A 17,098-nucleotide genomic window follows, 5' to 3' on the forward strand; every position below is an offset into this window, starting at 1 on the left:
AAAGTCAAGGGAGATGGAGGAAAGAGCTAGGAGTCAAAGGGCATTCATGGAGGTCTAGACAAAGACATGTACATATGCAAATATATATATGAGGATCGGGAAATAGATCTATGTGTCTATATTTATAGGTTAAGTATTAAGGTGGCGGAAGGACCTTGGGCCTCTACTCAAGCACTCCCTCAATGCATGAATACTTTCTTTTATTAAATTGGCATTCTATGATGCCCACCTTCCCGACACAACTGCTGAAGCCAAAGTGGGTGAACAAGTAAATGTGCTGACGAAAGCTGATGGTGCCCAGCTATCAAAAGAGATAGTGTCTGGGGTCTTAAAGGCTTGAAGATAAACAAGCGGCCATCTAGCTCAGAAGCAACAAAGCCCACAGGGAAGAACACACCAGCCTGTGTGAACACGAGGTGCCGAAGGGATCAGTTATCAGGCATCAAAGAACAAAAAATCTTATCATTGGCTGCACACCTCCATGATATGATCGCATCGCGGAAGATAAATGGGTGCATAAGCAAATGTGGCGAAGAAAGCTGATGGTGCCTGGTTATCAAAAGGTATAGTATCTGGGGTCTTAAAGGCTTGAAGGTAAACAAGCGGCCACCTAGCTCAGAAGCAACAAAGCCCACATGGAAGAAGCACACCAGCCTGTGTGATCTCGAGTGTTGAAGTGATAGGAACTGGAAACACAGGGAATCCAGGATGGATGATACCTTCAGGACCAGGGGTGTGAGTAGCGATACTGGGAGGGTAGAGGGAGAGTGGGTTGGAAAGAGGGAACCGATTTTAGGATCTACATGTGACCTCCTCCCTGGGGGACGGACAACAGAAAAGTGGGTGAAGGGAGACGTTGGACAGGGCACGATATGACAAAATAATATTAATTTATAAATTATCAAGGGCTCATGAGGGAGGGAGGGGAAAAATGAGGTCCTGATGCAAAGGGCTTAAGTGGAGAGCAAATATTTTGAGAATGATGAGGGTGGTGAATGTACAGATGTGCTTTACACAATTGATGTACATATGGATTGTGATGAGTTTTATGAGCCCCTAATAAAATGTTTGCAAAAATTTATCAACTGTACAGCAACTAAAAAGATCACACACAAAATAACAAATGTAAGACAGAATCACCCCCCAAATTGTGATATAACATAATAGATTAGTGTCCCTAATATACAAGAGTTCTTTCAAGTCATGACAAAAGGGCAATGCAAGAGAAAAATAGTCTAAATACATGACTAGGCAATTCACAAAAAAGAATTATTAAGGGTCATTAGACATATAAAAATGTTCAACCTCACTAAAAACCACAACAAACGAGATTCTTTTCACCAGTGATATGATCAAATGTTTGGGAAGACAATTCAGCAATAAATCTGTTAATACTTTATTGCTTGTGCCCTCCAGTTGTTGAAAGTACCTTGGTCTTCACAAAGGGCACATGGAAATAGGCATGTGAAACTTGTGTAGTCATCTGGAATTCACATAGTCAACTAAATATTGTCACTTTTTTCTCTACAATGTTTCTAGGTTTAGCCTTGCAGCAGCAACTAGATTCCACCTCCAAAGAACTTGGGATCCTGCAGTGGCCTGTATGCGGGAGATGCTGTAGATGATCCAGAGGTCATCTGCACTCAGTATCAGTACGGAAATGTGCTGGGAGTGATCAGTGGTATCTGCCTGGGGCACAGGATCAAGCATTCACTATCCCTCACAATCCTATTTTGTCCCAATTCCAGCTACAATTCAGGTTCCTTAGCTGGGTCAGGCTTCCTGAAGTAATGGATGAGGAACTATTTTGTTAACTTTATTAAAAATTTTTCAATTATTCCTACTGTGAACAATAATTTGTCTCTCTCCATCTCAAAGTCATCCCACCTTTACATGTCTTAAGTGAAAAATCTTGTGGTTCATTACTACCTAGAATAAAACTCCATCTCTACCCCTGAAGTTCAAGGTCCTCCAACATCTGCCTTCAATTTACGCTTGAAATATGTCTTCTAATTTTATCTGTCCAGCCTACCCATCTTCAAATACTCCCTATGCTTTTTCTGCTCCAAACCTCTGCTTACACATTTCCTTATGCCAAAAATGAGTTGCTCTCTTCCTCCTAACAAAGTTTATGGGTCATTTTCAGCTCCTCCTACTAACGTACCACAATATTATATCCAAACTTACAATGGTCTGTAGATCTATCTACTACTCCCTTTAGTCCAGCTTGTATCAGGTGCTGCTGGTTTGTAGTATGTTGTATGTCTCTACCTATAAATGTTTTCTGATTTCCTGAGTGACTAACCTAAACAGTAAATACTGAATCCTCCTAACTCCACTCCTTCCTTGTACTCAAAGATACTGGAAGGGTATTATACACTTAGCAAGTTCGCAGTGGTTGCTCATAACAGTATGTTATTGCTAAATATTGAGGAAATGACTTGGATTTCCAACTAGCCGTATGCAAATGATCAAAATCAATCAGTTCCTTTAAGACTATGAACTATTTAAGGTATTTCCTCCCAGATTATTATCTTTTAAAAATCATTTTATTGGGGGCTTGTGTAACTTATCACAATCCATTGTGTCAAGCACATTTGTACATTTGTTGCCATTATCATTCTCAAAATATTTGCTTTCTATTTCCGCCCTTGGTATCAGCTCCTCATTTCCCCCCTCCCTCCTTACCCCCTATGAACCCTTGATAATTTATAAATTATTATTTTGTCATGTCTAACATTGTCCAACATCTCCCTTCACCTACTTTTCTTTTGTCCATCCCCCACCTTTCTACCCCACCTTCCCTCCACCCTCCTAGTATCGCCACTCACCACTGGTCCTGAAGTGTTTATCTGTCCTGGATTACCTGTGTTTCCAGTTCCTAACTGTACCAATGTACATCTTCAGGTATTTTTATGGTGATAAAAGTAAATCATTATAGGAGGGATCCACCATTAAAATTTTTATTTTAGAACCATATGACAAAGGCAACAAATAACCTTATTTCTAAATTATTTTATAGTTCCTCATAATCTATGCTAAAAGTCTAACTTGAAAAAATACATTTTTTAGACGTCACTAACCCAGGGGCCAGGGATATAAGAACAATTAGAGCAAACAGTCATCTGAACAGCACCTTACAACAAATAGAGTAACTGAAAAACAAGGCTACCACAAAACTTTCTGTTTTTATCCACCCAGCCAACCCCAGAATTGCCTATTCAGCATTACTAGACAGTCAATTATTTAGTCCCATTCATAAAGGGTCCCAGTTCTCCACGGCATATGAACCCCAGAGGAACACAGTCGATTTGTAATTCATTTCATTCTCCTGAAGGCAGTGGTGGTTCGCCTTTCACACAGAGACCCAGGTTCGATTCCCTGTCAGTGGATCTCATGCATAATCACCACTGCCAGGAGAGGCTTGTGTATTACTCTGACTTCAGTGGTGCTTCCAGATGAAGGAAGACCAAGAAGAAAGGTCTGGTAATCTGCTTCGGAAAACCAACCCATTAAAACCCCACAGATCAATGCCTTAAACTTATGAGTAAGGAAAATAACGATCGGGGTGACGCCCGGATCCTCATTGCTAATGTGAGACGAATTTTTGAGCGGGTAAAGGTTGCCCCCCCCAAAAAAAAACCCACAGATCACAACAGCCTGCACCCCAACCAATCATGGGGGCCGCGCAGGGCAGCACTCCGTTAGTTCTGTATGCTGTGTGCGATGTCGCCGCTGAGTCAGAACGAGACCCGATGGAAGCTAATAACCCTGTCCAATTTCTGAAAATGCTGACAGAGACAAAATATGCAACACAGGGTGTATCTTGCCATGCTATAATTGTGAATTAGCAGTAAGAACACCAACTATCTTCTAATAATACAGAATACTTAAAAACATTATATGGTTCAGTCACAAAGGAGTAAGAATTGTATTTTAAGTAAACAACATGTAATCTATTCCTGTAAGACCAAAAATGTCAACTGGTTTTGCTCTAAGAACCTTTAGAGTATCAGACAGCTAGATTTCCTAAGCAGGAACACTTACACTGGAAATCAACTTTTATTTGCTCTCGAAATGTATTTTTCTTCTCAAAACTAAGAAAAGCTATTACACAGATTTCCATTAAAAACACGTGAAAAATCAAGAGAATATTAACAGAAATGAAGGAAATTATATTTATAGCAGCAGCCCCTATTTTATTTGGAAATTTTTATTCTACCAGTTTCAGTAAAGTTTTTTTTTAAACAACAAAAAAAAGCTTGCTTTGGAGGACGCAGAGCCCTGATGTACATGCTGCACCAAAGCAGAACCTAGCTCTCCAGTGCTTCAGCCAACTCTGAAGCATCTTCCTGTTCTTTGCAATGACAGCGATCTTGAATGCCCTGGTCAAATCTCCTTTCTACCCAAGAGACTTCATTTAACTTCTAGATTTGCCAATTGGACATCATTCAAAATACCACAGAAGAATTAATGCAGTTGAATTATGGTGCTGGCAAAGGGTGTTAAAAGTATTGTGGACTGCCAGGAGAACAAACTAATCTATCTTGAATTCAGAAGTACAACCAGAATGTTCCTTAGAAGTGAGGATGCCAAAACTTCATCTCAATACTTTGGACATGTTATTACCGTTTCCCTGAAAGTAAGACATCCCCTGAAAATAAGACCTACTTACAGTTTTGCCTCTCACTGAAATATAAGGCATCCCCCCCCCCAAAATAAGGCCCCCTGAAGCTACCGTAACTCTGGACTCTACACTGTAGCGGCAGGTGCAACCAAGCAGCTCACTGTTGGGCATAGCACAGCCAGAGAGACAGGAAGTGCAAGGTCTCTTTTAATAAAACAATAAACAATAAATGTGTACCGTATTCTTTGTGTTAGAATAAGACCTCCCCTGAAAATAAAGCCTAGCACATCCTTGGGAGCAAAAATTAATATAAGACACTGTCTTATTTTCGGGGAAACACGGTAGGAGAGACCAATCCCTGGAGAAAGACATTGTGCCTCGTACACTAGAGGGTCAATGGAAACCAAGAAGACCCTGCACAGTTACGGACTGATAAAGCCATGGACTCAAACAGAACAACACCTGTGAGGATGGCAAAGGGCTTCATTTTGTTTTTCACTTTGAGTTGGAACCTAACATTTGTACTTTGAGTAAAAGATGACTTAATACAATCCTAAATACGATCCAAGAGTGACTTGCTGAACTTGGGAGGCACTCAAAGGGTCCAGTCAGACCTTCCCCTCGTGGATTCTACTTTCCAGTATCCAGAGCACAGAAAAATTGGAGATTGAAAGAACAAAGTAGTAACAAATAAAAGAGTCCTTTTCAACCAGTGAAGCACACATATCTATTTTAGGTATCCAAATGAGTTTCAGGACAATTCGGTCAAAGGCACTGAGACCCACGGGGCATGCTTTCAGCAGCCCAATGCTCAACCCACTGTGCCACCAAGGATCCTCGCTAGTATGTCTGACCTCTGAGTCATAGCGACCTTATAGATCGTTTCCAAGGCCGTAAATCTTCACAAGAGAAGACAGCCTCCTCTTTTTCCCTGCAGAGCTGCTGATGGGCTTGAATATATGACCATTTGGTTAGCAGTCCCAAGGCTTACCCAACAGGCTGCCGCCAGGGCTCCTTTCTCACTAAAAAACAAAAAACCTCACTGCCATCCAGTTCATACTGACTCATAGCAACCCTCCATGGGTTTCCGAGATTGTAATTGTACTTGGAGTTGAAGGCCCATTCATTTTTCCTCTTGCAGCACTGCGCATGGTTTTGAACTGCCAACTATGCAGATCACAGGCCAATGCATAACCACTACCCCACCTAGGCTCCTACTACAGGTCAAAATTAATTTAATCACATGAACAATTCCTAGCGCACCCTCAACTTTGAATCAATCTCTTTAAAAGGACCAAATCAGGTCGCTACAAAAGTTTAAAAACACACTAAGATGCTTTATCTAGTCATCATACCACTAATAGTTTCATATAAAAGTAAGGCCCTAGATGAAATTGCCAACACTCATTCATCTGTCAGCCTGACATACTCTGGTGGCTTTAGAGCAGGGGTCCTCAAACTACGGCCCGCAGGCCACAAGCAGGCCGCCGAGGTCACTTATCCGGCCCGCCAAGTGTTTTTGCCACCACTGCCTGTCCTGCTTAGCAGCCAACTCGTCCCAGGCCCATAGGAATTTGTTTATAGTTTTGGTTTTTTTTAACTATAGTCCGACCCTCTAACGGTCTGAAGGACAGTGAACTGGCCCCCTGTTTTAAAAGTTTGAGGACCCCTACTTTAGAGTTGATGTAATACTAGAATTTGTGCCACCAATATTTTAGACACCCACAGGATCACCCATGGTGAACATGCATCAGCAGAACTTCCAAGTTAGGAAGGATAGGTGATCCACTTCTGGGGGAATAGCACAGAACAATCTTACAATGAGTAGCAGAACACGATCAGAGTGTGTGCCAGATGAGTCCCAAAGTTGAGAAGACACTCAAAACACAACTGGGGAAGAGCTGCCTCCCGAAAGTCAACCCAAACCAAACTTCCTACCATCGGGTCAATTCTGACTTGTGGTGACCCTATAGAGCAGGACAGAACTTCCCTTGTAGGTTTCTAAGACCCTTAAATCTACAGGAGTAGAAAGCCTCCTTTTTCTCCTGGGAAGAAGCTGATAGTTTCAAACTGTTGAACTTGCTGATTGCAGCCCAAAGCATACCCAATATGCCACACCAGAGCTCCCCTGAAAGCCAAGTTGCCCTTAATGATGAGGCTACAGCAAAGTTCTCAGGACCATTGTTTGCTGACGGAGCACAACTCAATATGAGGAGACGGTTGCAAGCATCCATTAGTAATCAGAAGTGAAATATCTGAAGTGTGCATCTAAGAATCGTGGAAGTCCTTCTGAATCTGATAATAAAGTCACTGGTGAGCTTCAACAGTAGCAGTGCCCTTTCCTCCTACACAGACCCTGGCCACTGAAGGGTTTAGGATGATAAACAGCGCTGGGAAGACTAGGCATGTTATCTGGTCCAAGCCCCTTATTTTGATGAGGAAATTGAGGGGCCAGACAGGAGAACTTCTTGTGCACATTCACAGCACACTGGTGGCAGATCCTGGACTGACACCCAAAACTCCTTTCTTCCTCTTCAGTCAGCAAGCAGGGAACATCAAGTTGCCCACAGACTCAGAAATGAGACATGCTCATAAGGCCTTTTAACTCATTTATACATATAGCTAACTGTCCTTTAAACAAACAAATAAACAAACACGTTGGAGGACATTAATCAAATGAAATATTTTATTCTAAAAATTTCCTTGACAGGTTTTCCACCAGTTAAAACATATGGGGCAACACTGATGACCTAATCCTTTCTTATACTTTTCCAAATCCCCACAATTTCAGGAACACCTTTAAAAATTATATATAATTTTATATTAATTGGGAGTTAATACATACATATCATTCCATAGTTCAATCATGTCAAGTAAAACTGCACAACTGCTACCACAATCATTTTCCACACTCTTTTCCTTCCTAGACACCGTCCCTTTTTTACTACCGCCGCTGCACCCTCCCACCTGAAACCCTTACCGCGCTTTGCTTTACTGCATCTTTGCAGTTAGGGTGTGTTTTAATAAATTGGAGGTTTGTCACTGAGTGTTGAACAAGTCTGCTGGTGCCATTTTTCCAACAGCGTGTGCTCATTCATGTCACATTTTGCTAATTCTCACAAATTTTCAAAACTCTTCTATAATACCACAGCACACTTTACAGACTGCAGTGCAGAATGAACGTAACATGAATATGTACTTGGAATCCAAGCATTTCAAGTGACTCATTGTATTATGGCACTTCACTTTATTGCAGTGGACTGAGCTATGCCTGAAGAAATGCCGGGTACTCTATGCTTTACAGACAGTACTGCATTATTGCTGGAAAGCTCTCATCAAAAACTGTTACAAACTTGGACACTAAGGCTCAGACTGGTTATGAATCACCTATATAGTTATAGAGTCAAGAATTGCTAAAGCAGGATTTACAACCCAGACCTGTATACTGTTCTGAACCTCCACTCATGTATAAATTTTCTGTGCTGGCTTTTTTCCTTTATGTTTTTTAAGACAAAGGTTAGTTCTCATCTTTGTTTAGTCCCCCCCAAAACAAATTCACTGCCAGTGAGTTGCTTCCAACTCATAGTGACTGTATATAGGTTTCCAAAATTATAAATCTTTATGGAAAGGAACAGCCTCGTCTTTCTTCCCAGAGCAGCGAGTGGGTTAGAACCACCACTTCTCAGAAACCTACATCTAACCCACAGCACCACCTGGGATGCTTTTCTTTAGCCAAGCCAGTGAATTTTAATCATTTTTCTTCCACACTAATCTAAAAATAAAACAACTAAAAGCCTAAGCCCATTGCTGTCCCCGATGTGTTAGCAAGCAGAATTGTTCCCTAGTTTCTTGGCTGCCGTCTACTGCCACGCCTTTCTTGTACAGCACAGTTTGGAGAGTTCACACCACCAACCTTTAGCGTGTAGTAGTCCAGTACAAACTGCTGTCACCACCACCTTTCTTTCACAGTACTCAAGCAGAAGCATATTCCCAGCCACAACTACCTTGTAACACCGCTTTCCCGCTAAGCCAGTGGTTCTCAACCTGTGGGTCGGGACCCCTCGGGGATCTTTGTCAAATGACCCTTTCACAGGGGTCACCCGATTCATAACAGCACAAAATTACAGTTATGAAGTAGCAATGAAAATTTTATGGTTGGGGGGGTGTCACCACAACATGAACTGTATTAAATGGTCACGGCACTAGGAAGGTTGAGAACCACTGCTCTAAGCCCATTTAAGAGTCACTGCCACCAACATGTTGACTTAGAAATAATACAACTGTTTGACATCCACTGCTACCAGCTGTATTTGTTCAACAGCTGAATTAAACCATTCTGTTCTAATAAATGAAGACTGAAGTCGGATACCATCTGCCTCAGAAATAGAAGGTTCTGACAATTGGATCAAGCAATGAGAAAGGATAAATGAGTTCCTATAGAATAGACAAGCTAGCAAGAAAAATTACATATCATTAAATATTCAGTGATCAGTATGCTAGATGTTAAAAAAATTAAAGACAACTACATAGGTAGAAGGTGTACTTTCCAGAGTTATATATAATGTGAGAAAACAAAAAACTGCGGACTATAAACACAGTCATGTGTCACTAACAACCAGGACAGGGTTTATGAAATAGGAGGCTATGTGGGTTGGACACTGTGAACACCCTTGTATGTTTACTCACTCACTGCCATCAGGTCGATTCCGACTCAGAGACTCGATGGCACCAGGAGGAGCTCCCCTGTGGGTTTCTGCGAAAGGCTCAGAAACAGGAGCAGCCGGCCTCAGCTTTCTGCTGAGGAGTAGCTGGTAGTTTTGACCTGCTGCCCTTACAGTTAGCAGCCCAATGCATACCCACTACCCCACCACGGCTCCCTCACTCTCACACACACGCACACACGCGCACACACGCACGCCAGCCCAAATGATGAATAATGAATAATTCCACTCCCAAAACTAACTTTAAGCCCTTTTGCACATAAGTCAGAACACTGGTGTGGTTCGTATCTAACATCAATTAGTCAACTGCTTGTCTTAGAATATAGTGTATCTTTCTATGAGTACAAACCAGCAAAGAAACACAGATACATCAAAATAACAGTCTATAACCTAACAGTCAAATCCACTACTGGGTTGATGCCAACTAATAGCGACCATGTAGGAGGGACTAGAACAGGGGTTCTCAACCTGTTGGTCTCCACCCCTTTGGGGGGGTAGAACAACCCTTTCACAGGGGTCGCACGATTCATAAGAGTAGCAAAATCACAGTTATGAAGTAGCAACGAAAATAATTTTATGGGTAGGGGGTCACCACAATATGAGGAATTGTATTAAAGGGTCGCAGCATTAGGAAGGTTGAGAATCACTGGACTAGAACTGCCCTGTAAAGTTTCCCAGACTGTACTTGTTTACAGGAATTGAAAGTCCTGTTTTTTCCTGTAAAGTGGCTGGTGGTTTGAAATAGGTGACCTTGCAGATCCCAGCCCAACGCGTAACTCCACCACCACCAGGGCTCCTTGAACCTAACAGTATAGCAATAACAACAGTAATGTTTGATGCTCTCTGCACACTATGCGCCATCATATGGACCTCCAATTGTCAATGTCTGCTTTACAGAGGTTGGGACCATAGACATGGATGCAGTAGACATTACCTAAAAGATATTATGTGGCGCACCATGGTAAGTAAGTTAAGTGCTGAATAAAAAATAAAACTAAAACTAAAAAATAAAACTACCAATGAGTGGATTCTGACACATAAGGTTCCTATAAATGGTTTCCAAGACCATAAATCTTTATGAAGACAGAAAGTCTCCTCTTTCTCCCTTGGAGCAGCTGGTGGGTTTGAACGGCCAGTCTTGTAGTTAGCACTGCCTAACACACAACAGACTGAGTGAGTGTGTCAAGGAAAGGGAACAGTTAACATCACTGATCAAGTTGGACAAGAGATGGTTGCAGAGGAGTAGTTTAAGAACTTACTGTTTCTCACTCTTTAAATCTTACTTATTCATGGCTACATACATTCAGCTCCACTTGTCAAAATTGCATGTCCCGTTTCAAACAACAAGAAAGACAACAAAATTCATTGCAAAGCAAATCAGATTATCTCTTCATTATTATCTTTAAATATTAAAGTTCTACCAGCTAGTGACCAGGAGTCCAGGAGTCCGAGTCAATTTGATGGCAGTGAGTTTGGGTTTTCGGGTTTTTTTGGAATGACCAAGAAAAGTACATTATGCTTGGTAAAGGATCCGCAAAAGAACTGGGCAAGCCTCAACAAGATGGATTGGCACCGTGGCTCCAACAATGAGCTCAAACAAATCAGTGACTGTGAGGCTGGGGAAGGAGTGGGCAATGTTTCACAGGGTTGTACCACAGTCAGAACCTGCCCCACTGCATTGAGCAACAGCGGAGACCTGGTATTCAATATAAATGTACTTTATGTAAAAGTAATAATGCACTGGGGTAAGGTTGTCAAAGGGCACTGTGATTGGGGCTCCAGTTCATACATTCATGGAGTTATTCCTAACAAAATGTGCTAAACGAGACTGGGATCAGTGGATGGCTGCAGCTCTCTACGCATTATACTGCTAGTAGTCTCGTTAGGGTGCCTTCAAAGAGTTTCAGTCAAAACCAGCTTCAAAGGGTTCTGCTGAGCCGCGCAGTAGGGTCAGCTCAGAAAGTTTACAGTCGCAGTTTGGGGGATTCCAAAGGATAATCTTGATACTTTTGCTTGAGTGACAGGACAACTATTATAAGGACTCGTTACAAAGACCAGCATTGGAGAGAAAAAGCATGGAAAGTTGTGCCAAGGAATTGTTTTCCTTCATGACAACACTCCTGCTCATTCTTCTCAGGGAGCAAGTACTGTCCTATAGAGAACTTAATGTGATCAGCCCTTTCAGCCTTCTTTCTGTTCCCAAACACGTAGGACTTTTAGAAGGAACATAATTCGAGACCCTGGAGGACGTCATTCTGCTGTGAGAAAATGAATGCTTCAGAGAAGGGTTAGTGCTGGAAACACTACCCTCACAAGTGCACATATTCTGCATGAAGGAGGGTATGTCAAGAAACAATCATTTCATATTTTGATATTTTTGTTTAATAAATGTGTCCATGATTTTGTAGCAATACTTCTTGACTTACTCTTGTAACTTTAAATGAAACGTAGAATATAACAAAATGAAATTTCAACATCCACAAAATGTACTTCTAAAAAACACAGCAAAATCCTAGCCAAGTAATATGATGCGACCAGTCGCCGTGTGGAAGAAAGATGAGGCTTTCTACTCATTGAAGGAGTTGTAGTCGCCGAAACTCACAGGGGAAATGCTAACCTGAGGATAGAATATTCTACTCTATCTGGAGGGTCACCATGAGTTGGTATGGACTAGATGACAGTAAGTTTTTTGTTTGCAGCCAAACAATGGAATTATGAAAGAGCTGCTTTTTCCACAAAGCCATACTCACTCACCAATCCAGGGTCTCATTAACATCTAGGTTTCAGATGCATGTGTTCATGAAGAAATGGAATTTAAAATAACTCCAGGAGCTTTTGAAGCCCCCTCTACTTCTTTTGCTGGTGGTGAGAATGTTGTTGGTTATGTGTCAGCTGTCGTTGAGTCAGTTCTGATTCACAGCAACCCCATAGACAAGAGCATGAAACCCCGCTGCCCTGCCCGGTCCTTTGCCATCTCCACCATCCAATGTCCCAGTGCTGTTCATACTAACAGGGCAGTTCTTTCGGATGGAGATAGCCAGGTCTTTCTCTCTAGTTTGTCTTAGTCTGAAAGCGGTGCTGAAACCTGTGTACCATGGGTGGCCCTGCATTCCTACTGCTGGCACAGCCTCCAACATCACAACACACAGGCACCAGAATATGACAAACCGACAGGAGCGGTGCATGTGATACGTTCCTGTATCCCAACTCTCGCTCCTTAGCCCATTTCTCCAGGTGGCATTAATTCCTGCTGAAATCCTTCTACTAGTAATTGGTTTTAAAATTCCAAGAAGTATTGTCTTAATTCAAAAAGGAGTTCTAGTGGTATTGTTTTTACAAACTTCAATACCTCAAAATCACCTGCCAAATTAGACAAGTCCAAGTTTCATCTCAGATCCAATGAATCTGAATATCACCAAATGATGAGGCCTAGTCATATGCATTTCTAATAATCTCCATAATGACCCCAATGAACACTTCAATTTGAGAGCCAGAGCTGAAACCGTTCTTGCTCCCTAGCAATCCACGAGGAGGGCCCCTACCTTTCCAAGTTGTTTCACACCTTCCTGGCTAACCTAGTGAGTAGCTACTAATCTTAGGAGTTGTACTATCTTTCTTAACTCTCCTTCAGTTCCTTAACCCTACCCTCAACTTAATATACCTCTAATAATACCTTCCTTATGGATACCTATCATCCTTCAAATCCACACAACCACCCACAGAATAGTGTCCAGACATTACAGGAGGAGATCGTAAACCCAAGGCAGGAAGATGAAGTTTATCCAAAGTGCTCTCTGCATGTGACTACAAAGCAAGGCATTTTCCATTTTGACAGTTGGCTTACTCATCAGTTTATACATTCATTAGCCCTTTTGGACACAGTTAAATTCCTCAAAGGTGATTTTGGCCTTAATAGCTGGTTGCTCAACATGTGTTTATTGAATGAATGAAATATGGTAATACAGCTCCTCGAGAGCTGATACTATAGCTACTTGTTTCTTATATTAAATCCTCAGGTTGCGAGATGTAAACCCAACAAAATTTAATAAATTTCATGTGGGAATGTGTATTTCAGTATTATTTTAAGCTAACAAAAACAGCAAAGAAAGATTGTTCCTCTAAATTACAGTATCATTCTTACTAGGGACTTCCCAAACATTAGTTAATCTTTATAACAGTTTCATCTCCCAAGAGGCAACTATAAATGAAAGAATTCTGAAAAGTAAAGGGCCTTGGCTAATAATAGCTGCCATGAGCCAGTTGAGGATTGACTGTTGAGATTCAATACCGATAACTTACTCAGCAATCCGCACGCTCTAACCAGCCGAGGACACTGCCATTATCTTGAAACCAGTAAACACTAATGGTTACGCACGGAGCAATTAGTCGGTATACGTGTGTACAAATGTAATAACCTACCTAATGTGTCTGGTATGTGAAACAGAACAACTACGTGCTATGAAACAGATGACACACTACAGGTAAAAAACCAGCAAAACTGGAACTTTTTTTCCCCCACTCCCAAAGCATACTCACACTCCTAGAGTTGGTTTTGATTCGTAGTGACCCCATATGACAGAGTAAAACTGCCCGCATGGGTCACCGGGGTATAAATCTTTAAGGGGACAGAAAGCTTCATGTTTCTCCTACAAAGTGGCTGGTGGGTTGGAACTGCTGACTCTGTGGTTAGTGACCCATCACACAACCCGCTTTACTCTCAGGGCTCCTTGTTCTGAATGCAAGTTCCATAACATTCAAAGTGCTGGAGAGTTTCCTAAGTGGAAGATATGCTTGAACTAGTTCTACTTTAAGAGTCTCACATTTTAATTACACTGGTTTCTGATGAAACAAAAAGGTAACAGGATTATTTCTTTAAGGCAACTTTTAGAAATAAATCAACAACTATGAACCCAAAAAGAAAAGAAACCTTCTAAAGCAACATGATGTAGTGGAAAATAAAACCGATCAGGCATCCGAGCCCTGGTTTTCGAGTTCTGCTTCCATTACTAGACTGCTGGCTCACTCTTCTCTTGCTTTAAAAATAAGTGCATGTGATTGTGGAAGAGACTGGATTGTATTAATTGTCCTCCAATTGTCTGCTTTCTAGCTACCTTCCTCTTGTTTCATTCGTCTTATCAGTAAACTCAAGTTCTGCTCTCTGAAATATAACTTCCGCGACCCAAGCAACTGAATACAATGATTCAATCCCCAGCTGGAATGGCACAGGTTACAAAGGGTAGGCTCCCTGAAAGTTAACAATTAATCTGGTAACTTTTCAGCACTGGTCTAACCCAACTTCTAAAATAAGCAGGTACAGCCAGGGCTGGCATGCTTTAAAATTACGAAGGATGACTAAAGAATGGTACAGCTCATCTCCAATTCCCATCGGGGTGCCCAGGATCCCCGTGGCACAAACTCTGCACGTGCGGACAAGTAAGGTGGGGAGAAGAGGACGCAGCGAGCGTTTTAACCAACTCCATCACAGTTCAGCCAGGCCACCGCAGTAGACTGCAACCTGACAAGGCCTACACCGCGGAGCCGAACCTCCCCACCCCCAGAAGTGCCAGCAGCCAATGTAATGAATGCTTCCGTCAACAACACACATTCTCCTTCCCACAGAAGTGCTGGCTCCAAATCGGCCATCTGGGGTTGGAATGGGCTGCAGAGACCCAACTCAAGAGTCACTCTATAACCCCAACGGCTAAAACCTACTAGAGATTGTGGTTTCCCTGCGCATGGCTGCGGGGAGAGAGGCACCCGCTCTTAACCAAAGCAAAAAATAAAATAACATAACTCGGTGGAGAGGCACAGGGAAGCAGGGCCCGAAAAAAAAATGCTGATGGAATAAACCCCGTCTCAGCAACGGAGAGCTGCGGCATTTCCTGCCCTTGATCCGAAGCGGGGGTTCGGGAACCTGCTGTGCTCACTTCACCCACTCCGGGACTCCAAAGGAGGGCTTGGGCCCATCTGCTGACCCGCTTCGTTCCCATCTGGGCTTGCTGACCCGATCTATCCACTTGCGGAACCTTTGGCATTGTGAGGCGAGGCACGCCCAGATCAAAGATTAAGAGGTGACGCGAGGGCCAGCGAGGGGGCCCGGTTTCCGAGACCCAGCGGCTCCCACCAGAAATTCCAAAAGCCCCCTGTGGCCTGCGGGGAAAGTTTGCACCCGCCGCAAGAGCGCGGGCAGGCTCCCGGCCGGCGGACTCGCGGCAGGCCTGCGGAGGTGACACTGGCCCAGCCCCAGCTCGCAACGCCTGCACCGGGGGCCTGGGGGGCAGGGCGCGCCGCGGGTCCGACAGGCCGGGGGCCCGGCGAGCAGCTGGACACCCCCCCCCCCCGCCCGCTTCTCCCTTCCTGGCCCTCCACCCGGGCGATCGCATCGCGGCGGCGGCGCAGATTTCGGAGACTGACCACACATTTCTTGCCGAGGAAGGTGAAGAGGGACTCGTTCTCCTGCGGGGTGAGCAGCAGGGACCCCACGTTGGTGACCCTCCGCGGCGGCGGCGGCTGCTGCTGGCCGGAGCTCATGGTTGCGGCCGGCCAGGCTTCGAGTCCAGGGCCGTCTCCTCGGCGAGTGGGCGAGCGCTCGTCCCCCCTCTGGGTGACAGGGGTGGGGAGGAGGGGAGTTAGAGGTGCAGCATCTCGCAGCTCCTCCGGCGCGGGGAGGAGGAGCAGGAGGCCCAGCGAAGGAGGCGCAGATCAAGGCCGCCTCGGGCCGCGCGGGGAAAGGAAGGCTCCTCGCTCCCGCCCGGCAAGGCTGAGGCCGGATGGCCGTTGTCCTCGCCGTGTGGCGGCTGCGCTAAACTCCCAACTCCTCCTCCAACCCTCCTCCCTCGGCGGCGGCGGCGGCGGCGGCAGCCGCACAATCCAACATGGCAGCGAGGGCGGGCGAGCGCACAGGACGCGGGGGGGCGGGGGGTGGAGCGCGCCGGAAACGCGCGTGCGACCGAGCGAAGCCCCGCCCACCGCCGCCGCGCCGCCCGAGGCCCCGCCTCCTTCCGGCCTCCCGACCGGCCTCCGGGCCTCGCGCGCTTCCAGCCCCTTCTGGCCGCACCAGTGTCTTAGGCTCCACGGCCCACGGCCCACCGCCCGGTACGGCCCCGGATTCCCAGGCGCGGAGGCGGGACTCGCACACCGCTGGGCGGAAAGGTCCAGAATCTGAAGGAACTGCGTGGGAAGAGACGCGCGCCCCTGAGCCGCTTGCCCGTTTCGGTCAGAGCCGCAGGTGCCTGGGATGCTCGAACTTTGTCCAAACTTCCTCCGCGGCAGTGGACTCTCCGGGAGGTCTCTCGCGGGCGGCTGTAAGGAAAAACAGTCTTATGCTGGAAGAGCCGCCGTAAAAAAACGTAGGCGTCAGCTCACGTTCTCCCTAAAGAGACGTTTTCCTTCTGTCTTGCAAGTTGTGCAAAAGCAAGAAAGCAGGACAGACTCACTACCAACAAGCCAATTCTGCATGGCTGCCCTTCAGGACAGAGATCTGTCCGTGTGAGTTTCCAGGCCTGTAACGATTTATTGGAGCCCAGAGCTTCCTCTTTTCTCTCCTGGGATGATCGGGGTTTGAACTGTTCACCTTATGCTTCGCAGGGCAACTCTTAATTGGACTGCACCCTCACCCCAATATATTTTTCTCTCAGCCCTCAAAGACCTGGTTTCCTTCCACCCCAGCCTGCCCTTTTGAGGACGCCACCTAGGGAAATGTTTCATCTGGTCTAATCCTCTAGGCGACATCAAGTCGATTCCAACTCAT

General features: G+C 44.6%; 1 protein-coding gene and 1 non-coding gene across 2 annotated transcripts in view; one reads left to right on the forward strand and one right to left on the reverse strand.

The window, feature by feature from the left end:
- WASL (WASP like actin nucleation promoting factor) overlaps positions 1 to 16,237 on the reverse strand; it is a 69,804-nt gene extending 53,567 nt beyond the window's left edge. Inside the window, exon 1 of the mRNA XM_075558619.1 lies at positions 15,763 to 16,237. Coding sequence (XP_075414734.1) covers positions 15,763 to 15,879 — 117 coding nt within the window. The 5' untranslated portion in view covers positions 15,880 to 16,237. The remainder of the gene's footprint in view (positions 1 to 15,762) is intronic.
- LOC142457455 (U12 minor spliceosomal RNA) lies at positions 3,531 to 3,669 on the forward strand. The gene has a single exon (XR_012786189.1). It is a non-coding gene; the product is annotated as a U12 minor spliceosomal RNA (small nuclear RNA).
- Positions 16,238 to 17,098: the final 861 nt, after the last annotated feature.

This window comes from Tenrec ecaudatus, chromosome 9 (assembly GCF_050624435.1).
Source record: "Tenrec ecaudatus isolate mTenEca1 chromosome 9, mTenEca1.hap1, whole genome shotgun sequence".
Taxonomy (NCBI): Eukaryota; Metazoa; Chordata; class Mammalia; order Afrosoricida; family Tenrecidae; genus Tenrec; species Tenrec ecaudatus.